General features: G+C 32.8%; 1 protein-coding gene across 2 annotated transcripts; it reads left to right on the forward strand.

The window, feature by feature from the left end:
* Positions 1 to 661: 661 nt before the first annotated feature.
* On the forward strand, positions 662 to 8671 carry LOC132295193 (perakine reductase-like). 2 transcript variants are annotated; one of them, XM_059793358.1, is made up of 7 exons: positions 662 to 775; positions 2030 to 2200; positions 2417 to 2620; positions 2768 to 2940; positions 3055 to 3151; positions 3308 to 3461; positions 8312 to 8671. In XM_059793358.1, the coding sequence occupies exons 1-7, from the start codon at positions 716 to 718 to the stop codon at positions 8494 to 8496; spliced, it is 1044 nt and encodes a 347-aa protein (XP_059649341.1). In that variant the 5' UTR covers positions 662 to 715; the 3' UTR covers positions 8497 to 8671. The 2 variants fall into 2 exon arrangements, with proteins under 2 accessions (XP_059649341.1, XP_059649340.1); XM_059793357.1 differs by lacking the exon at positions 8312 to 8671 and adding an exon at positions 4575 to 5079.
* The last annotated feature ends 2127 nt before the right edge of the window (positions 8672 to 10798 follow it).

Here is a 10798-nt window from a genome sequence, read left to right on the forward strand (position 1 = left end):
AAATACTAAAATATTAAAACTCTTTACACTTTTAATAAAAACTCTTTTTATATTAATTAAAAAATATCTCTTTTTATAAAAACTCTTATTAATATTTTTATATTAATAAATAAATAAATACTAAAATATTAAAATACTAAAATAATGAAACTCTTTACATTTTTAATAATTAATATATATAAAAGTAGTTTTTTAGTCAATTGGTAACTGAAGTTGCAATTGGTTATTGATTTTACAAACAAAGCATGTTTTGTTGTCAAACGGTGGACAGTTTATTGATTTTACAAGCAAAGCACGTCGTTGTTGTCAAATGATAAACAAAAAGTAGACAAGTGTCTGTCACATTTTTTTTTTATTATTATAAAAAATTTAATTTTTTATGTTACATCAAGACCGGCCAAATAAAGTTAAGTTTAAGATAAAAAAGAAAAAGGTCCATTCCAATCAAAAGCTCACAGCGCGCCAAACTCAACCAAAAAACACAGGAGCCAATCTTCGACAAATCTTGCCACCTGGCAGAATAAGAAAAAGTCATTAATGACGTAATCGAGACATGACGTCATCCCTGACGTCAGCCCTAGATCGCATTATCTCTCTCTCTCTCTCTAGACATGTGTGTGTATATATATATATATATATATATATATGTATATCTGTTTTAACTCAAAATTAACCCAGGTCGAATTCAAGCATACAGACTAGTAGAAGCAGGAAAATGGCTGGAGTGCAGAAGGTTGAGATCCCAAGGGTGAAATTGGGAAGCCAGGGACTTGAGGTAAATACCTTTTTTTAAATTAAAAAAAAAATTCAATAAAAAAACAACTTCATTTCGTGTGATTTTGTGTTTTTTGGGTTTTGTTGATTGTTTTTTTTTTTTTTTTTAATTTTTTATTTATAAATATGTTCACGGTATGGATCCACCAATTATTTTATTTCTGAAGCCATACTGTTAAAGCATGGTCATGCTCATGACCTTTGTCAGTATTGTTTTGGTAAAGTAGTTGATTTGGGAGCCTTACCTTCTTTATTATTTGTATTATTTAATATTAGTATTTATCAATCCATCATTATTTTCATTTTGATGGGTGATCAAACGGAAAGGAAAGAAAAATCTAGGAGGGTTTGAGGTTTTTCTCTGTTTCCAAAGTTTAGGTTCTTTCTAGCTCGGAAATGATGATTTGGAGCAAGAAAAAAAAAAAAAAAAAAACCTATTAGAGATCAGTCAAATCCAAATATAAATGGAGAAAAAGATAAAAAGAAAACTCAAACCATGAAAGAATTTGATTTCTCTTCTAAATGGCAAATTTGGGTTTTTAATTTTTTCAAATTTAAGAAAAGAAAAACATTAAATTGTTTTGGCTTCATTTTATTAAAAATCAAAAAAAAAAAAAAAAAAAAAATACTTGTCTACTCACATGGGAGTCAATATAAGAGCGGAAAAATTAGAATTTTTTTAATACATATTTTAAGTTTCAAAATTTACAAGATTAATGAGTACATGATTTCATTGACTTTGCAAAACAATGGCAGAAATATTGAAATGTTTCTGCTGCCAATATACATAGGTAAGTAGGAGAAATTATTACATGGTGCCAATAACTAGTTGGTAAAAAGTTGAATAAAGTTTGCACATTTGCTTGTGTGTCAACTAGTGATTGGGTGAGGAGTAATAATTTCTCGCGATGCTTCAAACCATAATGCTGGTGGCTGGAATGGTGGTGCGGAATGGTAGTTCTTGTGGCGGATGAGGTTAGGGTACTGACATAAGTGTACTGTTTGCTCATTTTTTTTTGTTAAAACTCTTAAAATGATTGTATGAGAGTAAAAGATCCATTTTGCTCATTTAGCAGACAAACACTTTCATTGAGTCCTCAGTTTTGACCAAACCACCTTTATGTTTTTCTCTTTCAAGTTTTTGTAAAGCTTCACTGTGTGGGTGTGATACTCATTTATTTATAGGGTATAGTTTTTCTATTATATTAGGTATTATTATATTCAGTTGATCCTAAATTTTTTCTCCTATTTGCAGGTCTCAAGATTGGGGCTTGGATGTATGGGGCTTACTGGAGTGCTCAATGCTCCATTGCCTGAAGAGCATGGCATTTCCATGATCAAGGATGCATTTAACTTGGGAATCACATTCTTTGATTCATCCGATGTTTATGGCGTCGACAATGCTAATGAAAAGTTGATTGGAAAGGTATTGTATTATGTATAACAACCTATGAATACTTAAATTTAATAAAATTCATCTATGCCCGTTTGGGTTGAACTTGACAGCTTAAAACCTTTTCTTGGCAACAACATTATCATATATATATATATATATATGAAAGAAAATGAAACGCTTTTTTTATTTATTTTATCTTGTATTGGGGAATGAATGGTCTTTCATATATTAATCTGAATATTGCAGGCACTAAAGCAATTACCTCGAGAAAAGATCCAAATAGCCACAAAATTTGGAGTTGTTAAGGTTGAAGCTGATAATGTTATCATAAAAGGTAATCCGGAATATGTCCGCTCTTGTTGTGAAGGTAGTCTGAAGCGCCTAGGTGTGGACTACATAGATCTCTACTATCAACACCGGGTAGACCAGTCGGTACCTATTGAGGACACTGTAAGCTTTCTAGCCAGGTTTTTTATTTTCATTTTCCGTCAACAGACATAAAAATTCTTGATGTCTTTTTCTTGTTCTTTTAATAATGTTACCATAATTTAAGCATTTTGAAGTCATGAATTTTTTTTTTTTTTTTTTGAATCGCAGATGGAAGAACTCAAGAAATTGGTTCAAGAGGGTAAAATAAAGTACATAGGACTATCAGAAGCTAGCCTTGACACAATAAGGAGGGCACATAAAGTTCATCCCATCACTGCCATACAAACGGAGTATTCCCTTTGGACTCGTGATATTGAGGATGAATTAATTCCGCTTTGCAGGTTAATTTTTTCATATTCCATACAAAATTAATTCCTATGAAAAATTTCGATCATGTTAACTTACATTTGTTGCAAAAATAAATAAAAACTGAAATTTATGTTACATGCATGTAGGGAACTTGGAATTGGGATTGTTCCATTCAGCCCTCTTGGTCATGGATTTTTTGGCGGGAAGGGAATTAAGGAGACTATCAATGAAAATAGTCTTCTGGTATGAAACTATACTCATGATTTTTTATTTTTTTGTGCATGTTATTTTAATTCCATTAAATCTTTTTTGATACTTTACAATTCTAATTTGTAATTCGCTAATTTGAAAGGGATTTGGTGAATGAATGAATGATCAAATTTCCTTACTTTTTATCAGAAAAATCATCCAAGGTTCGAAGAACAGAACCTTAAGCGGAACAAGATCATTTATGAAAGAATTGAAGGGCTGGCTAAGAAGCATGGATGCACAGTTTCTCAAGTCGCACTTGCTTGGGTTCTTCATCAGGGGAATGATGTAGTACCTATCCCTGGTGAGTAATTAGTGTCCGTCAACATATTGCTCCATTGTCATTCGAATATTGTGTATAAAGTTTGTTAGAATTACAAAAGTGATTGGTCGGGAGGTGGGTGCATCCATATATCCTAATAATTATAAGTTATGTTTGGGAGCACCGAATTGACACTTTACGATTAGAATTAGAATAAATTCGAACTAAATTTCCTTTGATTTCACTTTCAGTGCTCGGTTTTGGTGCTCCCAATCACAAGACTAGAATTGTAGACTATAGTTTGCACCCTTGGTTATCTTACATACAAGAGAGCATGGTTATGTAAAAAAACTTTCCATTATGTAGCTGAGAATTGTGTTCAAGATGCTCATGATTTGTGGCGACAAAAATAAATAAATAAATAAATAATGATTGTCTAAGAATATTTTTTGTTGGTTATCTTGCATACAAGAGAGCATGGTTATCTAAAAAAAAAACTTTCCTTTAGGTAGCTGAGAATTGTTCAAGATGCTCATGATTTGTGTTGACAAAAAAAATTATTAAATAAATAAATACTGATTGTCTAAGAATATTTTTTGTAGTTGATAACTGTTCAACTAGAACCATTTTATATAGTTGAGTTGTCATATCAGGCTTTTAGATGTCCTAGGTTCAACCCTTGGGGGCCCTGTGCTTACAAGAGGCTCATGATTTGTGGTGTAGTTGAATTGTCATATAAGGATTTATCTTTCACTAACTAATGATCTCTTGTTCATCGTTCAGCAAAAAAAACTTTCTCCGATACCATTGGATATGATTTAAGCGTAAACAAGATTAAAAAAAATATCATTTCTCACAATTATCATGTTTGGGTGTTGATAAATTTCTTGCTCATCGGTAGCAAGACATGTTGATACTGGGTAGCAAGAGATCATTTATGATCTTTTACTATAACGGTTATGATACGACAAGGAGCTCTTTTTATTGGATAACCATATCTTCGAGCTCGGAGGTTTTAATTTCTTAATGATAGTAACGGAAGGCTACGCTGGTTGATAAAGTACTGAAAATTTTAAGAGCTCAATTCTAAGAGTTGAATTGAGTTATCTTGTTTCTTGAAATATATCTAATGTCCTCTCCTTGTGTATTTTACAGGAACAACGAAGATCAAGAATCTAGAGGCAAATATCGGTGCCTTGAAAGTGAAGCTCACAAAAGAAGAATTAAAAGAGATATCTGATGCAGTGCCAGCCAATGAGGTGGCAGGGAACAAAATACATGGCCCTCTCTATCGCGTGTCATGGATGTTTGCCAACACCCCACCCAAAGGGCACAAGTAGATATCAGATATATACAAAAATATGTGAGCTAATATATATATATATATATATATATATATATATATATATATATGTGCATGTGTTCTCTATGCTGTGCGTGCATTTGTTTATGGAACTCTATGCAGTGAAAAATTATATAATAAAGTGATCATGTGAAGCCAAATGATTTGCCAGTTTTCTATTTATCTGGTGTGTCAGAGCCAGTTCAGTGGAGCATTGTGTATACGAAAACTTTTGTTTGTGCTTGTGTAAAGTAATACTTGTTTGGTACGACAAGGATGACTATATTTCAAGCTAGCATTAAGTCAAACATCTCTCTCTCTCTCTCTCTCTCTCGTTCTCGTTTTTAGTGTGTTTTCGCTATCGCTAAAATTTTCCTTATGTATGATTTAATTTTGCCTTTTTTTGATCCCCTTTCACTCCCACTATTATTTTATGTGACCTAGAACACAGGTGTAAATATATTTATTACTGAAAATGATATAATGAATTATTATATTTAACCACCCAACTCTAAAACCGACTTAGGTGTAAAATTGACTTTTACTAAACTCATGTTATTCCATTTTTTTAATTGCCGTGTTAAATGGTAGTCATTTATAAATAGTATGGTTTCAATGCTAAGTATATATTAAATATATAATTTATATACTAAGCATTATTTTATAAATATAATAAAATAAAACAATAATAAAGAACTTGATTATGTACGAGTCTAGTACAAAATTCAAATTCAATCTCCTTAAGACAAAAATCGTCACGCTTCTGTATTGAACGAATTTTTCTAACATTTGTCTTCCGTTACTCCACACCAATGGAGCATTGAACCAACGCTACGAATCTCTCTATTGACCTTACTAGATTAGACTAAACTTTTAAATTCAGAACGGACTACAATGGCTAAGAATGGTTAAGACTTACTAAAGGTTATGTGTTGCAAGTGGGATTTGAGTCATATCGGATCCGGATAATAAAATAAAATAATAATAAAGAACTTATTTATGGACTAACTCTAATATAAAATACAATATCCTTAACATAAATAGCATCCCGCAATTATTCTCTTTAATAAAATAGAATAATCACTCTAAGAAACAAGCCCAAGCCCTAACGGGCGGGGTGGGGCCGGGGGTGGTGGTGGGTTATCCATACTTGCCTAGGTCCTTCCCTCTAAAAAAAAAAAAATACTTGAGTGACTCAAAAGCCCAAACCCAAATACTCCGTATCAAACTAGGAGTATATTAACTCTATATTTTTTCATCCTCCTTCCAACGTGGGACACACATTTCCCAAACATTTCCATTTCATATCTTTACTTGGAGCTAATATCTTTAATCATCCGGAAATGAAATCGAGAAAATAATTATACCGTGTTCATTTATTCTTGGAGAGGAATGCGTTCAACTATAGACCCGTCAAAAATGATTAATGGGTCCCCCTTTAGTTTTGGTTCAAAGTTGGCCTATATTAAGCTTCATTTCCAATAGTTTTTCCATGATTAAATAGCCTTATAAAATTTATTTTTTCAATAAATAGACTATTTATATATATTTGTTATCTCTTTTATACAAGGTTTTCAATTTTTAGCTTCAGCTAAAAGTTATACTTCACCGAAAGACTAAAGAGCCTTTTTTTGTTTTTATTTTGTTACCAGTGCATCTAAAAGAGAATTTCAATTTAAAAGTGTTTTTAGTTTCTCCGAAAGTAACCTGGTGTCGTTTGATATATCTTTTACTCATACTTTTAAGTAAAAGAAAACGATAAGTATAAGCTATCACTTCTATTTGGTTTATTTGTTGGCGTTTGAAAATTGTATTTTTGAAGATCTTTTAATGTCAGATGAATTTTTTTTGTTTATTTGGCAAAGATTTGTTGAAACTCTTCTATTATGTTGGAATGCTCATTCCAACTATTCCTTTATTTGGTATACAATTTAAAGTGGAATGGCCATTCTATTGGAATGAAAAATGAATCCATTCCACAACTAAACCTATGGAATGATCATTCCATTCCCAACTAAATTTTTTTAAAAAATCAACTCCCAAAAAACTCTCATATTCCAAGTCTAAAAACCACTACTTTCCACCACAACCACCTCCACCTTTCACCACTACTACCACCTTCCACGTACCACTACCACCGCCACTGACTTTCATTACTGCCCATCACTTTCTACCACCACCACCGACACCGCCTTTCACCACCGCCACCGCCTTCCTTTACCGCTACCGCCACCACCTTCCACCACCACCGCTACCGCCTTCAACCACCACCACCTTCTACCACCACTACCGTCATCAACTTTCGCCACCGCCACCCGCTACCGCCTTTCACCACCACTGCCCCCGCCACCATCTTTCACCACCACGACGACCACTGCCATCACTTTCCATTACCACCATCGTCACCACCTTCTACCACCACCACAGTCACCTCCATTGGCTTACACCACCACCACCTACACCACTATCTCATTCCACCACCACCACCACATTACTGTCACCACCTTCCACCAACACCACTGTCGCCTTCCACCACCACCATTGCCTCTGCCTTCTACCATTGCCACCACCACCTACAACACTACTGCTTTCCACCTACACCACCATCCACCACCACCACCGCCACCATTTATTTTTAAAAAATTATAGAAGAATGTTTTTTTGTTACTTTAATTTATTTGTTACCAAGAAGGATATTTTTGAGAAGGATATTTGAAATTTATTCCATTCTAAATTCAAATTGGTCCAACCAAATACTAAAATGGTTATTATCATTCTATTCCTACACATTTTATATTTACAACCAAACAATAAAATGAGAATGGTTGTTCCATTTCATTCTCACTTGCACTCCATTCCATTCCTACACACCAAATACAACATTACTGAAATAACTATTTTACCCAAGAGTGTTTTTGGGGATTGTTTGGCAATATAAAGTAGTTAACTTGTTTTTTATACAACCATTCAACATAATTAAATTTAATTCAACATGTCATATATAAAAAATATATATTATGGTTAAAAAAGAGTCATCAATTTCATCTCATCATTAATAATACAACAAAACAAAATATTTATTTAAAAATATAATCTTTAGTAATTCTATCCCAACTAACTCCCATCTCAGTAATATCATCACTTGTTTGGAAATATCGGATTAGCCAATTTTCTTTAGAGTGTAATCGTCATTTCACCATATGCTTGACATTCTAGGTGAACAATAGACTCCCTCCTCATGAATATCGGAAGCACTAGTAATTGCTACTTATTTATTACACCCAAAATTAGGCAAGACATGATGATACTGGGTAGCAAGAGATCATTTATGATCTTTTACTATAACGGTTATGATACGACAAGGAGCTCTTTTTATTGGATAACCATATCTTCGAGCTTGGAGGTTTTAATTTCTTAATGATAGTAACAGAAGGCTACGGTGCTGATTGATGAAGTACTGAAAATTTTAAGAGCTCAATTCTAAGAGTTGAATTGAGTTATCTTGTTTCTGGAAATATATATAATGTCCTCTCCTTGTGTATTTTTACAGGAACAACGAAGATCAAGAATCTAGAGGCAAATATTGGTGCCTTGAAAGTGAAGCTCACAAAAGAAGAATTGAAAGAGATATCTGATGCAGTGCCAGCCAATGAGGTGGCAGGGAACAAAATACATGGCCCTCTCTATCGTGTGTCATGGATGTTTGCCAACACGCCACCCAAAGGGCACAAGTAGATATCAAATAGTAGTTGATATATACAAAAATATGTGAGCTAATATATATATATATATATATATATATATATATATATATATATATATGCATGTGTTCTCTATGCTGTGCGGGCATTTGTTTATGGAACTCTATGCAGTGAAAAATTATATAATAAAGTGATCATGTGAAGCCAAATTTGATTTGCCAGTTTTCTATTTATCTGGTGTGTCAGAGCCAGTTCAGTGGAGCATTGTGTATCCGAAAACTTATGTTTGTGTGCTTGTGTAAAAGTAATACTAGTTTGGTACGAGAAGGATGACTATATATTTCAAGTTAGCATTAAGTCACAGAATTTTTCTGAACATTTGTCTCTCTTACATTCCGAGAGAGCGAATTTCCGCTGTCGCTCAAATTTTTCTTTTTTGTAATTTAATTTTGTCATTTTTTAATTCTCTTTTACTTCCACTATTATTTTATGTGACCTAGAACACGCGCATAAATATATTTATTGCTGAAAATGATGTAATGAATTATTATATTTACCCACCTAACTCTACAACCGACCGAGGTGTAAAATTGACTTTTACTAAACTCATGTTATTCCATTTTTTTAATTGCCGTGTTAAATAGTAGTCATTTATAAATAGTATGGTTTCAATGCTAGTATATATTAAATATATAATTTATATACTAAGCATTATTTTATAAATATAATAAAATAAAAAAATAATAAAGAACTTGTTTATGTACGAGTCCAGTACAAAATTCAAATTCAATATCCTTCAAGACAAATATTGTCACGCTTCTGTATTGAACGGATCTTGATGATAAAATAAAATAATAATAAAGAACTTGTTTATGGACGAAGTCTAAGTATAAAATACAATATCCTTAAGATAAATAGGGTCCCGCTTTTGTGTGTTGAATGGTCTTCTCTGACAAAATAGAGGCCTAGTGCATTTCAATTATTCACTTTAATAAAATAGAATAATCACTCTAAGAAACAAGCCCAAGCCTTAATAGGCGGGACGGGACGGGGCGGGGCCGCGGGTGGTGGTGGGTTACCCATGCTTGCCTAGGTCCTTCCTTCTAAAAAAAATACTTGAGTGACTCAGAAGCCCAAACTCAAATCCGACAGTTATATTGGGATGGGTAAAAATGAAAAGGTCAACACTTATTTTGGGACGGATAGAGAAAAGTTAGAGTATTAAACGCTGAATGATAAATATCCATTTTATAATTTTTTTCAAACATTTTCCTTACTTTGATGGGAAGTGGAATTAAGCTTACTAAAAAGGAAAACTAGTCCTCTCTCTGCCTTTATAAAAGTGCATATATCTCATCAATTATATACGCTAATGAAAACAAAATATATAATGTTTATGTATGCAAAAGGCCAAGAAAGAGAAATCAGTTTCCATGTTTTAGCTATTGCAGTTTATCACGTGTTCGTTCCGCAGAAAGGATCTTAACGTTGAACTTAATCTCTACGATATTTGCAATCATAGATCAAGGCATTTATATCTAACTATATTTATTTATGCATTATAGGTATGTGAAAATAATGAAGCTCTAAGATTTGGAATTCATGTTTATTTGTGATAAATAATTTGCATGAATAAATTATAATTTACACGTGGTATCAGAGCTTATGGTTTATAAACTCATTATTTTTCTTTAATGTTACATCAATAATATTTAAATTTATATCTCAAAAGTGAAAGTGATTTGGTTTGAGATAGGTTAGTGTAATTTATCCCCTCAACTTTTCAACAAACAAAGTTCCCTTTCTGTCTAAATGGCAAAGAAAACATTCTTAATCTTCAACTTGCATGAAAATGCATTTCACATAAGGACACCCTTGGACTTTAGTCATTGATATTTCTTTCAACTCCTTTTCCATTTTGCTAATGGAGTTCTCAGAGTATGTCCTTATCTCCCACTTAGTCAATTAAGAAAATATGGCCGGCCTTGAAGTCCAATACATTTAATAAAAATCACATCACTAGCTGTTGGGAAACGTGCAATATTTAAAAACTTTTCGAGGGATTTTTATTCATAAATCTTGATTCATCACATAGAGACAAGTTTTATGCAAAAATAAAAATATGATGTATCATTCAATTAATGGATTGAATACTTACATCAAAGGTTTGAGTAAACCTTTAAATCTATCATCTAAAGTGAATGTTCTCACTTATTGTAGATCCCTTAGTAAGATGCCTTCTCCTTGTATCTCCATCTTCTTGGTAATTATTTTGCCTTTAGGAATCACTCATGTGCCACCATGAATGACCTTGGAAAACTAGGCTTGTGGGAGCC

This window comes from Cornus florida, unplaced genomic scaffold, assembly GCF_030987335.1.
Source record: "Cornus florida cultivar Cherokee Brave unplaced genomic scaffold, ASM3098733v1 CherokeeBrave_3.0.0_Hap2_Chr02, whole genome shotgun sequence".
In the NCBI taxonomy this organism is placed as follows: Eukaryota; Viridiplantae; Streptophyta; class Magnoliopsida; order Cornales; family Cornaceae; genus Cornus; species Cornus florida.